The 18,793-nt window shown below is 49.9% G+C and overlaps 1 protein-coding gene across 5 annotated transcripts in view; it reads right to left on the bottom strand.

Moving 5' to 3' along the window:
- Positions 1 to 18,436, bottom strand: part of FBXL2 (F-box and leucine rich repeat protein 2) — a 148,345-nt gene extending 129,909 nt beyond the window's left edge. For all 5 annotated transcript variants that reach the window (XR_003998871.1, XR_003998873.1, XR_003998872.1 and 2 more), the window contains exon 1: positions 18,340 to 18,436. Coding sequence is in view for 2 of the 5 variants with exons in the window: in XM_030551227.1 (XP_030407087.1) it covers positions 18,340 to 18,342 (3 nt within the window). In the remaining 3 variants the exon portion in view is untranslated. The remainder of the gene's footprint in view (positions 1 to 18,339) is intronic.
- Positions 18,437 to 18,793: the final 357 nt, after the last annotated feature.

Below are 18,793 nucleotides of genomic sequence, written 5' to 3'. Positions count from 1 at the left end.
GACTCCCCCTCTCCCTGGCCTGAGGAGGCCTGCTGTATAGACTTCTCTGATACTGTGTTTGCTCAGCCTGCTGAAGGCCTGAGCCTGAACTGCTACTGCCCCGCCCTGTCCAAGGACCTGAGCTGATATACTGTGTTTGCTCAGCCTGCTGAAGGCCTGAGCCTGAACTGCTACTGCCCTGCCCTGTCCAAGGGCCTGGGCTGATATACTTTGTTTACAGACTCTTTATTCCCTCAACGTCAGCTGAGGGGTTAGGCCTACCCGGACTGCTGTGTGTAAGGAGGCGCCCTGGCTCCCCGCCGCGTCTGAGAGGGACGAGCCCCAACACCACTGGCTTACACGTGGTACCAGAAGTGGGGAGTTCCGTCCAGGATGTGGGCGTGGACTCTTAACGCCGGTGAACGGGGGGCTGCGGGAGAGGGAGCCCTCTCCCCCGAGATGGATATGTCCCAGCTCATCGCCCTCCTGACCGAGAACCAGGATCGGCAGCAAGCGGTTCAGTCACAGCGGCAAGAAGAGCAGCAGGCCGCCCAGCTCCAGCAGCAGCAGCAGCTCATCGAGCAGCTGGGGACTCAACAGCGCCAGCTGATCCAGGACCTGGTTCAGCAGCAGCAGGAGTTCCAGCTAAAAAGCCTCCAGCACCTTGCCGCGGAGCGGGCCCCCCAAGAGGGGGCCCAGTCAGGAGGCACCGATGGGGGCCCCGAGCCCCCGCCCACCGATCCGACTGACCAAGATGGGCCCCGGCGATGACCCCGAGGCCTTCCTGGTCACCTTCGAGCGGGTGGCGACCGTCACGGGGTGGAACCCTGACCAATGGGCCTCCATCCTGGCCCCATACCTGACAAGAACGGCTCAGGCAGTCTATTGAGGCCTGTCTGCCGAGGCTGCCCAGGACTATAGTCAGGTGAAATCCGCTATCCTGGATGCCCTCGACGTAAGCCCAGAGACTTTCCGACAGCGGTTCGGGGCCTGACGTACCCCGCTGAGGCCCGGCCTCGTATGGTGGCCCAGGAGCTCCGGGAGACCTGCCGGCGATGGTTGCAGCCCGAATGTCGAACGTCGGAAGAGCTGGCAGAGCAGGTGATCCTCGAACAGTTCACTCACATCCTTCCATCGCGAGGAAGAGCCTGGGCCCTCCGTCATCGACCGGCCACACTGGCCACGGCTGTCACCCTGATGGAGGACTTCCTAGCGGCGGAAGCACTGGTGGGCCCGACTGGCCGAACAACCCCATTGGGGCCGGAACGCCCCAACCCCGAGAAGAAGGCGACGCCCACTCGGGCTGCAGCCCCACCTGCGAGGCCGCCCCAAGCCCCAACTCCCACTCCCCGGAAGATGCCCTGGAACCCTGCTCGGGACTCCCCCAGGATTCGGCCCGATCGGGACGAACCGACCTAGGGCCTTGTTTCGCTTGCGGCAAGTCAGGACATCTCCAGAGAGACTGCCTCCATACGGAGAGCACCTTTGGCCAAGTCTGCTCCGGGGAGGCTCGGGCCCGTCGCCGACAGCCCGCCAAGATTACGGCGCCCATGGTGGTTGAGGGGTACCCGACCATGGCGGCCCTCGACTCCAGCTGCGGACAGACGTTAATCTGCGCCCACTTAGGTCCCCAGGCAGATGCATGCCTGGGGGAAATTCACCTGCAGTGCATCCACGGCGACATATGGCCTTACCCCAGCGCCTGGGCCCAACTGACAATAGACGGGGTGACCCGACGGCTGGTGGTAGGCCTCGCACCCAGGCTGGCATATCCAGTGATCCTGGGCCGGGACTGGCCGGAGTTTCCGGCCATCCTGCGCCAACATACCGGAGGCGGCATGGGTCCCGTACCAGCCTTGGAAGGAGAGACCCCAGAAGGGAAGGAAGATGAGCGGGGGGGCCCCCGAAATGGAGAAGGATGAGCAGCACCCACCCTGAGAACCCCATCGAGATAAAGGATGGGGACAATGCTTCCCCGGGGGAGGCAAGGGGTCCCTCAGCCCCCACGGACTTCTGCTGGGACCAAAGAGCTGACCCCACCCTCAGCAGGGCATATGAGCAGCTCGCTGCCGTGGATGGGACTATCCTTAATCCGGGTCGAGCAGCCCAGTGGCCGCACTTTGAGTTGCAGCAGGACCGCTTGTATTGGGTCGAGAGGGACCCACACACCAGGGAGCCCCGAACTCAACTCCTCGTGCCCCGATGTCATCGACGGGTGGTCATGAAACCGGCCCATGACGTCCTGGCTGCCGGACATCTGGGTACCGAAAAGACCCTGGCCCGAATATTGGGATGCTTCTATTGGCCAGGGATACACCGCGAGGTGAAGGACTATTGTACCTCGTGCCCAGATTGACAGTTGACCGCTCCGGCAAGGACGCCCAAGGCACCGCTGGTCCCGATGCCACTAATCGAGACCCCTTTCGAGCGTGTGACCATGGATCTGGTGGGGCCCCTCCCTAAGAGTGTTGCGGGGTTCCAGTACATCCTAGTGATGCTGGACTATGCCACCCCGTTCCCCGAACCGATCCTGCTCCGTAACATCACCACCCGCACTATCGCAGGCGAACTGGTCAAGGTCTTCGCTCGCGTCGGCTTGCCCTGGGAGATCCTCACGGATCAGGGGACCAACTTCACCTCGCGGCTGTTGGATCAGGTGTGCGAGCTCCTAGGGATCAAGCAGCTGTGGACATTGGTATATCATCCCCAAACTGACGGGTTGGTAAAGAGGTTCAATCGAACCCTGAAAGACATGTTACGAAAATTTCCCCTGGAGGACCTCCGCCGGTGGGACCAGCTACTCCTGGCCTTGCTCCTGGCGATGCGAGAGGTCCCCAAGTCCTCAACCAAGTTCTCGCCTTTCGAAGTATTGTATGGCCGCCGACCCCAGGGCCTCTTGGACCTGATGAGGGAAACCTGGGAGCAAACCCCATCACCCGCCCAGGGTCTCCTACAATATGTGATCCAGCTCCAGGAGCGTCTCAAACAGGCTGGGACCCTGACGCAGGCAAACTTGAAAGCCGCCCAAGAAACGCAGGCCCAGACATACAACCGGGATGCACGCACCCGTGACTTCCAACCTGGAGACCGGGTCTTACTCCTCCTCCCCTCCAGTGAGTCCAAGATCCTGGCTCGATGGCAGGGCCCTTACGAGGTGGTTCGAAAGGTGGGCCCCATTACATATGAAATTCGTCAGCCTGACCGGCGGAAAGAGCTCCAGCGGTACCACGTCAACCTCCTCAAGCCCTGGCGGGAACGAGAAGGGTTGTTGATCAATCCCTATCCACTGGAACCCAAGCTAGGGCCCCAGGTACACCCCAATGAAGACCCCGAGGGACTCCAGCTTGGGGAAACGCTAACAGAAGAACAGCTCGAGCAGACCCGCTGCCTCCTTCAAGCGTTCCTCCGTACTTTTATGGCCCAGTCGGGACACACCTCCATGGTCTATCATCGGATTCAGACGGAGCCGGGGGTGGTTATCCAGGCTGCGACCAGACCCCTGCCGTATCACCGAAGGCGGATCATTGACGACGAGGTGCGGGCGATGCTAGACCTGGGAGTAATTGAACCTTCACAAAGTGAGTGGCGTAGTCCAGTCGTCCTGGTGCCAAAGCCCGATGGCTCCCAGCGATTTTGTATTGACTTTAGGCGCATTAACGCCATCTCCAAGTTTGACGCCTACCCCATGCCCCGGATAGATGAGCTGCTGACCCAGTTTGGGGAGGCTCGCTATATCACTACCCTGGACTTAAGCAAGGGGTATTGGCAGATCCCCCTGGAACCGGCCTCCAGGGAGAAGACTGCGTTCGCCACTCCGACCGGCCTGTATCACTTCACGCGGATGCCCTTCGGCCTTCATGAGGCACCCGCCACGTTCCAGCGCTTGTTGGACCGCCTCCTCCAACCACATCACGACTACGCCACAGCCTATCTAGATGACGTAGTCGTCTACAGTCAGCAGTGGGAGACTCACCTAGAAAAGGTCGCCGCTGGCCTAAGGTCCTTGCGGGCGGCCGGGTTAACGGCCAACCCTAAGAAGTGCCGCATCGGCTGACGGGAGACCACCTACTTGGGGTATACCGTTGGAAATGGGCAAGTGAAACCTCTCATGAACAAGGTTCAGGCCATCGCAGCCTGTCCTCCGCCAACCACGAAGCGCCAAGTCCACCAGTTCTTGGGGCTGGTGGGATATTATCAACGGTTCATCCCCTAGTTTGCGGCGATGGCCGCCCCCTTGACTGGGCTCCTCAGCAAGGACAGTCCGCGACAAGTATGCTGGACCTCCGAGTGTGACAAGGCTTTCCAGTTGTTTAAGGCAAGCCTCTGTAGCAAGCCGGTCTTGTTTAGCCCTGACTTCCATCGACCATTCGTCCTGCAGACCGACACGTCAGAAGCGGGGCTCGGGGCTCTCCTCTCACAGGAGGTGGATGGGGAGGAGCATCCGGTCCTCTACATCAGCCAGAAGCTGTTCCCCAGAGAGCAGAACTATGCAGTGGTCGAAAAGGAAGCCCTCACAGCGAAGTGGGCCTGCGATGCCCTGCGTTACTACCTCCTTGGGGCCCCGTTCACCTTGGTCACTGACCACTCCGCCCTCCAATGGTTGTGCCGTATGAAGGACCACAACATGCGACTTCAACGGTGGTACTTGGCTATGCAGCCCTATGCCTTCACCGTCCGCCACAGGGCTGGGAGGGCCTGTGTTCCCCCTGCCACCCCCCCAAGGGTGGCAGACTCCCCCTCTCCCTGGCCTGAGGAGGCCTGCTGTATAGACTTCTCTGATACTGTGTTTGCTCAGCCTGCTGAAGGCCTGAGCCTGAACTGCTACTGCCCCGCCCTGCCCAAGGGCCTGAGCTGATATACTGTGTTTGCTCAGCCTGCTGAAGGCCTGAGCCTGAACTGCTACTGCCCCGCCCTGCCCAAGGGCCTGGGCTGATATACTGTGTTTGCTCAGCCTGCTGAAGGCCTGAGCTTGAACTGCTTACTGCCCCGCCCTGCCCAAGGGCCCGGCCTGATATACTTTGTTTGCAGACCCTTTATTCCCTCAACGCCGGCTGAGGAGTTAGGCCTACCTGGACTGCTGTGTGTAAGGAGGCGCCCTGGCTCTCCGCTGCGCCTGAGAGGGATGAGCCCTGACACCGCCGGCTTACAGGCACCTTTTCATAATCACAGAGAAATCACTAAATAAAAATTCTGACTGACTTCAGTGGGAGCAGGATCAGACTCAAGCTTTCAAAAATGCTCCAACAAAAGGAAGAAATTGAGAACTGGAGAAGATGCATAACTTTTATGTAACTTTCTCCATAGTTGACCTTAGTCTAAATTCCAAGGCTTTGAATGGTAGAAATAAAAGATCCTAGTTATTCTTGCCCTAAATACATAATACAAATAGAGAAAAGCTTCAGAATTGCAAGCACACTAAAATATTATATCCCTTTACATTTGAGTAGCCTTCCCATAGCACAGCAAACTGAAGTCATAAAATGCAAGGAGATTGTTTCCTTAGTGAAGCTGACCTCAGTATCAGCCTCTAAGGCTGTCTACACTAGAGTCCTTTTGACAAATACTATGTTGATCAAAAAGTGCAATAATTTTATGTCTACTGCATGTTCACGCTAAGCTCTGTTGACAGAGTGCATCCACACTTGGTGCTCTAGCATCGACAGTGAGAGCAGTACACTGTGGGTACCTATCCCAGTGTGCTACTTGCCACCTTCTGCAGCTAGGACTTGTGGGAAGGCAGAGTGGCTCGCACCACATCATGGATGCTGAGTCAATGTCCCATAATGCATTATTTTCTGTCCCTGCATTCCACAGTCTTCTGACTTTTTTTGCAGCATTTTTCAATGGCCCCTGTTTACTGTGTGCCCACCATCTGTGTGAAAGGATGGATCCTGCACTGCTCTCTACTGTTGTGGTCACTGTTATTAACACATCATGGATGGTCATGCAGTTAATCATGAGCTACCAATCTGACCAGGAATCAGAGTTGCCTGACCTGCTTTGCGTCATGGAAAGAAGCAACACCAGATTACTTTTGGCATTCATGGAGTAGCTGCACACAGCAGACGTCGCTTTTGGGCTTGGGAAACAAGCACTGAGTAGTGGGATTGCATTGCTATGCAGGTCTGGAATGACAGTCTGTGGCTTCAGAACTTTTGGATGCAGAAAGCCACCTTCCTGGAACTGTGTGTGGAGCTCACCCCAGCCCTGAGGCACAAGGACACCAATGGAGAAGCACATGGAGATCACTGTGTGGAAGCTAGCAACCCCGGACTGCTACCAGTCAGTCACGAATCAGTTTGGAGTCAGGAAGTGAACTGCGGGGGCTGTGTTAACACGAGAGTGCAGGGCAATTAATCGCATTCTGCTAATCGCATGACTCTCTGAAAAGTGCTTGAAACAGTGGATGGTTTTGTGGAAATGGGATTCCGTAACTGCAGCAAGGCGATAGATGGAATGCATAGTTCAATTTTGGCCCTGGACCGTTTTGTGACAGAGTACATCAATAGAAAGGGGTACTTCTCCATGGTATTGCAGATGCTTGTGGATAATACGGGTGTTTCACTGATATCAATGTTGGGTGGTCTGTGAAGGTGCATGATGCACACATCTTCAGGAACACTGGCCTCTACAGAAAGCTGCAAGCAGGGACTTTTTTTCCAGACCAAAGTTTACAGTGGGGAGATGCTGAAATGCTCATAGTGATCTTGGGATACGCAGCATACCCCTTACTCCCATGGCTCATGAAGCCTTACAGGGAAACCTGGACAGTGGCAAGGAGTGCTTCAACAACAGGCTGAGTAGGTGCAGAATGACTGTGGAATGTGCCTTTGGCAGATTAAAAACATGCTGGTGCTGCCTTTACGCAGGTTAGATCTAAGTGAGGAAAACATTCCAATCGTCATAGCTGAAGGCTCCATAATCTTTGTGAGGCTAAGGGTGAAAAGTTTGCCCTGAGTGGAGCTCCAAGTCATGTTACGTGGCTGCTGATTTCAAGCAGCCTAACACAAGGGCTATTAGAGGGGCACAAGGAGGAGCAATTCGAATCAGGGAGGCTTTGAGGCAACATTTTGATAAGGAGCACTAGTACTCTGTTTTTCTATACAGCAATCTACCATGCATCATTAAACTCAGTTATCTTATTTGGCCTAGCACTTGTGATGATTCCTGACTGGGATTTGTAGTAAGAAAATTATTAGAATGCATGCATACGTTACTAGCAGCAGCAATCACTACATGTAGGACACAAATAAAGATTGGCTATCTTTCAGAGAGTTTGTTTTTATTAAACACCAATTAACTCACACAAAAGGGTTGGTGGGAATGGAGGTAGGAGTGCTGAGCAGTGGAGGGCTCTCACAGCTGTGCATAAATCCAGCTATCATTTTGGAAGGTGTCTCAAGGGCTGGAGTGAACAGGATATTGAGATGTTTGGGGAAGTTGCAAGGAATGTATGGGAGGAGTTTGGGGAGGGCATAGAAAACAGTTCTCTAGAGGCTGAAGGGGGGGCGAGCATGCATCTGTTCTGCCAGGAGTGTGATTAGGAACTTCAACATCTCTGTTTGCTCCTCTATCACTTTCATCATCTGCTCATGGACCTTTAGAATGCACTCCTCACTATACTTTCTATCCATTTCTCTCATGGCGCTCTGTTTTTTCTGATTGGAGAATTGGAGCATCCCTCTGAACATGTCCTCCGTGCTCCATCTTGGCTGCTTCCTTATCTGGCAGAGGCGCTCCACCAGCATGCAGGGGGTTCCCTGAAGGCCACATCTGCAGAAGCTCAAGAAAATTCACAGAAGCATGATTGTTTGTTCGCTCACAGCACTGAATCATTACAATGAAATACACCTCTTTTAACATAGCAATCACTTTCTCTCTGTCCCTTGGCAAACACACATCTCAACGAACACCCTAAACATGGCAAGTTCAGCCTGGGTGGGCATTCAAAATGGGGCAAGGGTGTTAGTAATGCTTTCAGGGGATCAGTTAAAGCAACTGAGGACAATATTTTAAATTCTGCCACCATTTTCCACAGGCAGGGGTCACTGAAGCCGATATCTCACTCCTGAGGGTGAGCAAGGATGCATCTGCTGCACACGTCTGGGTTCAGATCCGGTCCCTATGCTGCTCACCTGTATGCTGCTTTGGTCCCTGCATAAGCGACTGCCGAGTGGCACAGGAAAGTTTCCTACAAACGAGGGAAGAAGCAAAGCAGCTTTCCCAAGGAACCTTCAGCAAAGGATTACCACGTACTTCCAGGAAAGTTTCCTAGAGATCTCTCTGGAGGGTTCCTGTGAAATCTCTGTGTGCATTAACACACTGTTCCACCACACTGCTTAGCTGAGCAGGTAAATGTGGAGCACACTGAAATACAGCTAGTCTTGTACATTTCTACCCCTTCCTTCACCCATTTCTATAATATTCAGAGCAAAGGACAGCTGTATGCCATGTAACCAAACAGCATCAACTCAAAAAGATTACTTACTCTGCTCCTGCACCATGCTTTCTGGAAACTGAATGCTGGGACTGGCTACACCCCTCTGGACTGGAAGGGAGTTCCTGACTCATGTGGTACTGGACCACCCTGCAGCGGGCTCCACAACGTCCTCCAACTCCACTTCCTTGTCCACAACTTCATCCTTGGGGTTAGGTCCACTTTCCGCTGCCTCCAGTCCCACCAGTCCACAGGGCTCTTGGTGATAGAGGTGGGGTCACTGCAGAGGATGGTATCCAGCTCTCTGTAGAAGCAGTAGCTCTTGGGTGCAGCAATGGAATGACCATTTGCCTCCCTTGCCTTCTGGTATGCCTGCTTCAGCATCTTTATCTTTGCTCTGCACTGCACCGTGTCTCAGTCATAGCCCTTCTCACACAAGCCACGAGAAATCTGCCCATAAGTATTGAAGTTCTTACAGTTGGAGCAGAGCTGGGACTGGACAGCCTTCTTTTCCCATATACTCAGCAAATCCAACAACTCCGCAGTGGTCTAAGTGGGAGAGCGTTTGCCACATGGAGCTGCCATGGCCAGCTGGGAAGATGTGACATGAGCTCTCCATGCCGAGAAAAGAGGAAATGGAATTTCACAACTTTCCACCCTTTAAGGGAGGGGAGGCGTGGATGCTTGTTTACCTGGCTGCAGGGCAGCAGAGTTTGAACTGCTAACTAGAGTGGTCATGATGGGCATTGTGGGACACCTCCTGGAGACTATTTACAGTGACAAAACAATGCGCGGCATCTACATTGGCACTTTGTGGACAAAATTTTGTTGCAAAAAGCTCTGTCTCTCTCATCGAGGTGGTTTTATTTTGTTGGCAAAACAGGAGAGTTTTGGCGTCAAAAGTGGCATTGCAGTTTGTACACCTCCACTGTTTTGGTGACAAAAGCTGCTTTTTGTCAAAAAACTCTGTAGTGTAGACAATGCCTAAGGCCATCTCTACACTACAACAGCAGCACTATGGTGCTGAAGCTGTGCTGCTGTAGCATAGATGTTTTCTACATCAAGAGAAAATGTTTTCTATTAATGTAGGTAATCCACCTCCCAAAGAAGCAGTAGCTATGTTGGCGGAAGACTCTTAGGCCTTGGCTACACTTGGAGGTCTGCAGCGCTGGGAATTACAGCTGTCTTCGTACAGCTGTGTAGGGAAAGCGCTGGAGTGTGGCCACACTGACAGTTACCTGCTCTGTAGTGTGGCCACATTTGCAGCACTGTTGGGAGTGGTGCATTATGGGCAGCTATCCCACAGAGCACCTCGTCCCATTTTGGCGTTGTGGGAAGGGGACAGAAGGGTGCGGGTCCTTCTGCTTCCTGTCCCAACACCCCATGATGCATCGCTTCACATACCAGTAGTCCCTGTTTTTCCATCCACGTTTGGAGCCATTGTGACTCTCCCAATGGTTTCTGTGCAGCACGATTTCTGTGGGAAATGGAGCCCGAACTGCTGAGGAGTATGCTGACGAGTCTCGCCAGCACATCACATTTGGCAGTTGAGCTATTCCTTAAGCTCCAAAGTGAGGAGGAGTCCGACGATGATTGCGAGTCCCCTGACGCATACGACACGACATTGCTTGTGGCTTTCACGGAAATGCTCAGCACTGTGGAATGCTGCTTTTGGGCTCAGGAAACAAGCACTGACTGGTGGGATCACATCGTCATGGAAGTCTGGGATGACGAGCAGTGGCTGCAGAACTTTCAGATGAGAAAAGCCACTTTCATGGGACTGTGTGAGGAGCTCGCCCCCACCCTGCAGCGAAAGGATACAAGATTGAGAGCTGCCCTGCTGGTGGAGAAGCAGGTGGCTATTGCAATCTGGAAGCTGGCAACTCCAGACAGCTAACGATCGGTCGGGAACCAGTTTGGAGTGGGAAAGTCAACCGTTGGAGTCGTTTTGATGCAAGTTTGCAGGGTCATTAATCGCATCCTGCTAAGAAGAACGGTGACTCTGGGGAACGTGCAGGACATTGTGGATGGCTTTGCACAAATGGGTTTCCCTAACTGTGGAGGGGCGATAGATGGGACGCATATTCCTATTCTAGCACCACCCCACCTAGCATCCCAGTACATTAATCAGAAGGGGTATTTCTCCATGGTTCTCCAGCGCTTGTGGATCACCGTGGGCATTTCACTGACATTGACACAGGCTGGCCTGGAAAGGTGCATGATGCACGCATCTTTCGGAACAGTGGCCTCTTCAGGAAACTGCAGGCAGGGACTTTTTTCCCAGACCGGATGATCACAGTAGGGGACGTTGAAATGCCCATTGTGATCCTTGGAGACCCTGCTTACCCGTTAATGCTTTGGCTCATGAAACCGTATACAGGGAAGCTTGACAGGAACAAGGATCGGTTCAACTACAGGCTGAGCCAGTGCTGCATAACTGTGTAGTGTGCTTTTGGCCGTTTAAAAGGGCGCTGGCAATCTCTGTATGGGAAGCTAGACTTTGAGGAAAGCAGCATCCCTGCGGTTATATCCGCGTGCTGTACCCTCCATAATATTTGTGAAGGGAAGGGTGAAAGATTCAGTCAGGCATGGACCTCTGAGGTTTAACGCCTGGAGGCTGAATTTGCACAGCCAGAGAGCAGGGCTCTTAGAGAGGCCCGGCACAGGGCTTCAAGGATCAGGGATGCCTTGAGGGAGGAATGTGAGGCTGAAAACCAACAGTAATGTTTGGTGCCTTGCACGGGAGTGAAGTGCAGTGGTTACAATGTTAGTAGAAATCTGTGTTTGCTAAGCTGATTTGCAGTGCCTGTTTCTTTCCTGGGCTAAGGTATCTTTGACTTTCTGCAATAATAAAGACTGTTTTCAAAGCCAAGAATTCATTTATTGAAAAGAAAATAACTTTCTTGACAGACACACAACATAGAGATCATAGATTATTAGTGTTGGAAGGGACCTCAGGAGATCATCTAGTCCAACCCCCTGCTCAAAGCAGGGCCAATCCCCAAATAGCCCCCTCAGGTATTGAACTCACAACCCTGGGTTTAGCAGGCCAATTTTGGGAACCTAAAAGGGCAGGGGGGTGTGGTGTGGAACTGTACAGTCACAGGTTTGAATATATCCTGTCTGGAGTGCTATGCAATGACTGCTGCACTTCAGGATGAAAATACTGCATGGTGATGGGGGTTGAGTGCAGAGGGTAAGGGTCTTAGTTCTCAGGGCTGGTTGGTGAACATACAGGTATTGGAGGCAGCTGGTGGAGGTAAGAACCTGGATGCTGGGGAAGGGGGTTTGGCGCTGACATTGGGGCACAAGCGAAAGAGCTTTGGGACAGGGGGCGGCGGTGCGGTAGAGCTCTGCCTGCATGGCTACAAGCGCCTGGATAGAATCCACTTGGCGCGCCAGGATGCTTATCAGCTGCTTTGTGCTTTTCTTCCTGGCTGCTGCGTGTCTCTGGCGGATCCTGCTTTCCATTTCCCTCCAGTCCTGCAGTCCTTGTTCTCTCTGGTAGCGTAATCCATAACTGTTTGCAGCAGGTCGTCTTTGCTTTTTCACGGCTTCTTCCACAGGTTTTGGAGTCTTTGAGCTGCTGTTAAGACGGGCAGCTGAGAACTCAAGGTCGCTTGTGGAAAGGAAAAAAAGGCAACAGTTAACAGAGGCAGCATTGTTTATATCTCAGACAGTTATTCCCAGATAATGAAGGAGTTTACAGTCTTCACTTTAGCATAATTTTCCCATACCAAAGAGAGCACACACAACCCACAGGAGCCCCAAAATGGTGAGTAAGGGGGACTGATTGCTTCAGGGCTGTGCAGGGGTTTCTGTGCATTGGGGAAAGCAAACTGCTGCAGGGAGCACCTACAGTGAACACTCTCCCAACATTTTCCACAGGGCTAATCCTGGAAGATATCTCGCTGCTGCGGGTCACCTGGGAAGAGCGGGAGGGTCTTCTACAGCAATGCGGATTCTGCCCTGACCCCTATGCAGCTTGCCTGTGTGCAGCAATGGTCCATCCACCCCTCGCGGCACAGTAGCGCGGACACGTTAGCCTGACTGGGACAAGGACCACAGTGGCTCTCCCTATAAACTTGCGCAAGCGCATTGCCCACGCTCTGGCTGAAACTTTTGAAGAGATTACCGAGGCCGATTACCGCGACGTGATAGACCACATCAATGGACTATTCCACATCTAGGCATGCATGCATGCAGCCCTAACCCTCCCTCCTCTCCCAAAACATTTCCATCCTGAAAATAAAAGCCGCTTACCAGGAACCCGCTCCTCTGCTTGTCCTTCACTAAGTACCGGCTGCTGCGACTGGCTACCTTCCTCCTGGCTTGAGAAGAGCTCCTGGCTGCATGCCTCCTGGGACTCTGGGGTGTCTCCCCCCCACCCCAGTACCCTCACTCTCGGTTTCCTCCTCCCCCTCCTCCACCTCTCCCCCCTACTCTGAAGTGTCCATCATGGTCCTCGGATTGGCAGTGGGGTCACCCCCAAGTATCATGTCCAGCTCTTTGTAAAAACGGCAGGTCGTGGGGGCAGCACCAGAGCAGTGGTTTCCCTCATGGGCTTTGCAATAGGCACTCCGCAGCTCCTACACTTTAATTCTGCACTGCACTGCTTCCCGGTCATGGCCCCTTTCCAGCAGGGCCCTTGATATCTGCCCATCGGTATCGTAATTCCTACGGCTGAAGCGCAGCTGTGACTGCACAGCTTCCTCCCCCTAAACACTGATAAGGTCCAGCAACTCGCCATTGCTCCATGCTGGGGCTCGTTTCGCGCGTGGAGGTATGGTCACCTGGAAAGATTCACTGATTGCACTCCATACCTGGCTGAGCAAACAGGAAGGGATTTTTAAAATTCCCGGGGCATTTAAAGGGCGGGTCACCTGAGGCCAGGGCAGTAGAGTTTGAACAGATGAGCAGAGTGGCTGAACAGGCGTTCTGGGATACCTCTGAATACCTCTGGAGGCCAATAACAGCGCTTTTGGTGGCCACACTGGCGGAGCAGCACTGCATCACCAGCGCTGCAATCGTTATTCCCCAGGCAGAGGTGGAGTACAACCAGCGCTGTAGCCAGGGAGATACAGCGCTGTATGTGCCTTGCAAGTGTGGACGGTGAGTAAGTTGCAGCGCTGTAAAGCCACCACCAGTGTAGCCAAGGCCTTAGTCAATCCAGCTGCATCTATAGTGGGGTTAGGTCCATTTAACTACATATCACAGTGCACAAACTTTTCACAGTACTGACTGATGTTGCTGAGTCAAGCTACTTTTCAGGTGTAAAGCAGACCTTAGGGACAAAAGCCTGGAATATTGAATGTGTTTAGCAATTATGCAGAGCAGCTGATGGCTGCTTAGTGATTTAGATTTTCAGGACAGAACTGGTTAACCAGTTTATCACTAATCAAATCCAAGAGAAAAAATACAACAACTTGTTGTTTAAGGCTGAAACAGGATAGGAAAAAAAATGCTGGGGCAGGTAATACTTTTCCAAATCAAGAAGCACCTTTTCACGGTAATTCAGAAAGTGATATTTAAAGCCTTGTGTACTCCCATACATTTTTTTCCTAAAGGCAAGTGTACTGTAGACAATGTGATGGGAGGCAACAACCACAGGAAGAGTCAGGGTGACAATATTAAACAAGTTGCACCCTGAACCTTAAAAATTGTTCAAAAAATTCAAAAAGTAATATAAATTCAAAGTGTGGCTCTTGGCAACTGTTGGATTACTCTACTGTTTAAGGCAGAAGGAAATACAAAAACTGTCCTTTGTAAATGTTGGTCCTTATCTGTGTCTTGATTGTGCTTTTACCCTTCCTTGCGTTCCAAAGAAAGGATGGAGGAATCTGACTTTAGCCCCTCTCCAGTAATGGCTAGAAGTACATAAAGTCTGCTAGGAGCAATATTGTCTAGAATCAGGAAATGCCCTGTAAGTAGAGCTCCAATAAACATAATGAAAACCTGTGTTTTCTTTTGAAGGGATTCCTGAGAAACCATACCCATGAAGTAAGTTAGCTCTCAGAGCAGCATTCAGTATTTCAATTATAACAGCATGTTATTCAAGTGAGCTGTCTCCCACATAGGAGCACTTTCACGTGTCCCAATAAGGTGATTGTAGGTTAAAGTCAAACTCCATGTATAAAATGATACATTTTATTCCAGATTTAGGGTTAGATACCACAGCCACTGAACTGTGGAAGCCACTGAACTAATTTTGTTATTGATTTAAAATTCGGGCAGAGAAGAGAGAGAGCGTATATAAACTCACACACTTACTATGCATATATTCTTCTAATATATTCCCCTCAAAACAAAACATAAATCATATCTTTAAGGCACATATCTAATGGCAAAAAATTTAGTCCAAATGTACAAAAACACACAACTGTTTTGCAGTTCTTTAAATCAAAGATACATCTTAATGGGCTATCCTTCCCCAAATAAAACAAACAACGAATCTACCAAAAATGAATCATAAATTACAAATCTGTTTTAATTTTGAATTGTCAATTCTATTTCAGCTTTTAAAATGGGATATTATTCTCTTAAATTATAAGAAAATATCAACATTTCCCATTTTACAGTATTTGATTTGATTTTAGCAAAAGTAATTTTTTAATTTTTTTAATCTTTTTGGATTCAGCCAATTAAACTGAAAAGTCACACAAACTACAATTAACAATTTTGATCATGTAGTAGTCAAACAAGGGTTCTATGACTCTAGGACCTCTCTTGCATCTGTTATCAGATTCCATTTGTTTGATTTTCTATTCTCACCAATAATGATAAATTGAGTAGACTAAAATTAAAAACTTGCGTACACCTGAATCTGGATTTCAAATATTTGAAGATATTCCCATTGACCATTCAAGAAACTTTATAAGTACAAAATGAATACTTCTATGGCATCCAGTTTCAGAAGCAATCTACACTAGAATGCTGTTCACAGGGACTATAATAACCAAATCCCAAGGATCAAAAATAGTCTAATATCATGTCAACTTCTGCTGCATGAAAACATGCTATATGCACATCCTTTCACATTCATAGCATTTTACAATACTGAGCGATGGATCAGAGAGCAGGCTTTGTTCTTCATAAGCTATAAATAAAATATTTCACTCTTTAAAAAAAAGAGAATTTTTAAAAATATCACTGAACTCCAACTTTGCATGAGTTTAAAACAGGAAAGCTGGGTTACATCACCATTTCATTTGACAACTGGAAAAATCAGTTTTACAAAATGTGTATGTACTCTCAGAACAGGGAAATTAATTTTAATTAGGAAATAAAAAGGTTATTAGAAAAACAGATGTGGCATTTCGCTAGAGAATGAAATTAGGAATCTATCAGAAATATGTATTGTAAGGAATGTACATGAACTGAGTGGCTAGCTAATTGGCTGAAAGAGCTCTAAGAAGAATCTTTATGAAAAAACTCACAAATTATGAAATCCATCTCACTCAACTCTGTCATCTTCCTTTTCTGTATCCAAAAACTCTCATGAACAAGGACAGAATTACTGTGCATCTAGTTAACAAGTTATACCAAGTTATGGACTTTTAGCTCACAAAGCACCTGAAACACAGCTAATATTCACCATTTAAGTGATCTAAGATTACCATTCAAAACAACATTGCTATAATTCTGAAATTAGCGTTGCTTTCCTAGACTAAGATAAAAGAGCAGCTATATATCAGTGGAAATCCGACTCTGGCACTCATTTAAAAAAACAAAAACAGGTTTCCACATTTAGCATCCCTACCTTATCTCAGACTAACTTTAAAGGCACCTCTGTAGCCCTAATTTACTTCCCTTTTGCTATTTTGCAGGGAACATCATTGGTTCACCATTACAACAACACCTGGTGTTAACTGGTCAATATAATTTCTTGCTCATTCGATTTAACATCAAACTATTGAAATTATGCAGATCTGAAAGAAAGTGGGGAAACAAAAGCCTTGTTATAATCTTTATAAAGAAAATGGTCCATGTAAAAGTGTTCCCACAGTGAATATTCGAAAATCAAAAACAATATATTCCATTCATTAACAGGTCTTTTCCATTAGCCTTCAAATTAAAAGTATGGGGCTGCTCAACAACTAGGACTCAAATTAGAACAACAAGAGGGCTTATCTAGCATCATTAACTTGATTTCACCTGTGAACGACATTGCCTGTTTACTTTCCAAATTGCAAGTTTGTTGGAATGAGACTGCAAAAAAACTTTTAATTAGAACCTTTACCACCAGCAAAGAGGGAAAATTGCTTATGACAGTCTTCAAAGAAAGTCTATAATTGAATTTCAAAAACAACAAGGAGTGCAGTGGCACCTTAAAGACTAACTGATTTATTTGGGCATAAGCTTTCGTGGGTTAAAGACCCATTTCTTCAGATGCATGGAATGAAAATTACAGATGCAGGCATTATTATACTACATATATAGACAGATACATAGATCTAGATAGATAGATACATAGATATAACTATATATAATTACAGATGCAGGCATTATTATACTATATTATACTGCATCCGTAATTTTCACTCCATGCATCTGAAGAAGTGGGTCTTTCACCCATGAAAGCTTATGCCCAAATAAATCTGTAGTCTTCAAGGTGCCACTGGACTCCTCGTTGTTTTGATGGATACAGACTAACACGGCTACCCCCTGATATCTGAATCTCAGTAGCTAGAAGGCATCTACTTACACAATATTGACATTGTATAAATGAATGTGTTTTATTTTCAAAATCTTAGTTTTCCCTACATTTAGAAGATGAGTTGTGCCTATTTTAGACTTATTTGGAAGCACTCCATCAATGCAGCTCCTCTGTTGGAAGTGATAATGGAAACACCAGTGTAGGACACTTTTTATGGAGGGGGAAATGGAAGAGGTGCACACCAGATATTGCTCTCAGCAGTACTACATGAAATGGTGGTAAAAGTGTCAGCAACCATCTGAAGTCCATCTGGTGGTGGTGTAATGGAGATTTCCAGATCAAACCTAGCATAAAGATAGCCTCCACAATTAACTGTCTTCCTCCCAGAAACAAAACTGATTACACAGTAGAACAGTGTAGTGCAGCCAAAGGAAATCTCCCTTTTTATTTCCCAATAGGTTTTTATGTTTTGTTTCTTTTAAATGAATACACATTTAAAATGTACAAACTAGTAGCAAGGTTAGAGAGAAGGAAGAAAGGATGGAAATGGTTGCATGTAGAGGAAAAGGAAAGAAACCTTTCACAGGTTATCACCAACTGAAAGCCCTCTACAGAATCAAAGGCAACAACACACAAGATACATCCACACCTCTCTTCTTCCTAGAGCTCCTCCTATCATTTATATTTTTCACAGGTATAAGGACACTACAAGATTATAGACTACCTCTGTGCATATACCACATTTGATTAAACCTGTACAGATCTCTGGTTATACAACCTGCTGCCTCAGAAGACAAGAATATCCCCAAGTATATCAAAGCATAGCAGAGCTCTGGTCCCCTTCAACAGGAAGCAACCACTGTGAAACAACTCAGGCTCAGGATCCCCTCCAGGAGTCAGTGGAAACACATATCATATACATACTTCCCTCCTCAAACACAGAGATACATACTACAGCGCACATGCCCCTTCCAGGACCCCCATTCCCTTCCCTCCTACTCACTCACCTCATCCCCTTCTCACTCACCCTGCCGCCTCCCTCCTCCCCATCCCCTCAGCCTTCCCCCCCCCCGCACACCGCACCCCTCCTCCCAATCCCCTCAGCCTTTCCCCCCCACACCCAACACCCCTCTCCCCCGCACCGCACCCCTCCCCCAATCCACTCAGCCTTCCCCCGTACTCCCCCCCCACTGCACCCCTCCCCTCAGCCTCCCCCCCCCAGCCAGGGCGCTCGAGTCGCGCGGGGGGACGCGGACACGACACTCACCATGGCAAACGAGCTGCGGCGGGGCCGGTTGTCCTGGTGACAAGGAGCGCAGAGCAGCCACCGCCAGGTGCAGGGTCTGCGCGCGCAGCCAAAGCGAGTGGGCTAGCTTAGTGGGGCACGTGACCGGGAACACCCCTGCTGATTCGGCTCATCCCCTTCACGTGACCCAAAGGGACGGAAAGGGGAGAAGATGGGGCGGGAGCGGGGTGTCGCGTGCACACATCAGAGGTCACGTATTCGCGGGGAGGCGGAGCTCGAGGCAGTTGGGCGCGGCGGGAGAGGAGACGCGGCTGGCGGGGTTGAGGGGGAATACTCTGGTGGCAGCAGCGCCCCCTAGAGGCCCGAAGTGGCTGCGCCTCTCTGCCACTACCCACAATGAGCGGCTGCGGGATGGCACGTGCCCCAGAGGCGAGAGCGTTCCCGGGCCAGCGCACGGGCGGTGTCCCGCTCTCCC

The sequence above is a fragment of the Gopherus evgoodei genome, chromosome 2, assembly GCF_007399415.2.
Source record: "Gopherus evgoodei ecotype Sinaloan lineage chromosome 2, rGopEvg1_v1.p, whole genome shotgun sequence".
Lineage (NCBI taxonomy): Eukaryota > Metazoa > Chordata > Testudines > Testudinidae > Gopherus > Gopherus evgoodei.
This window is presented reverse-complemented; position numbering and strand designations above follow the sequence as displayed.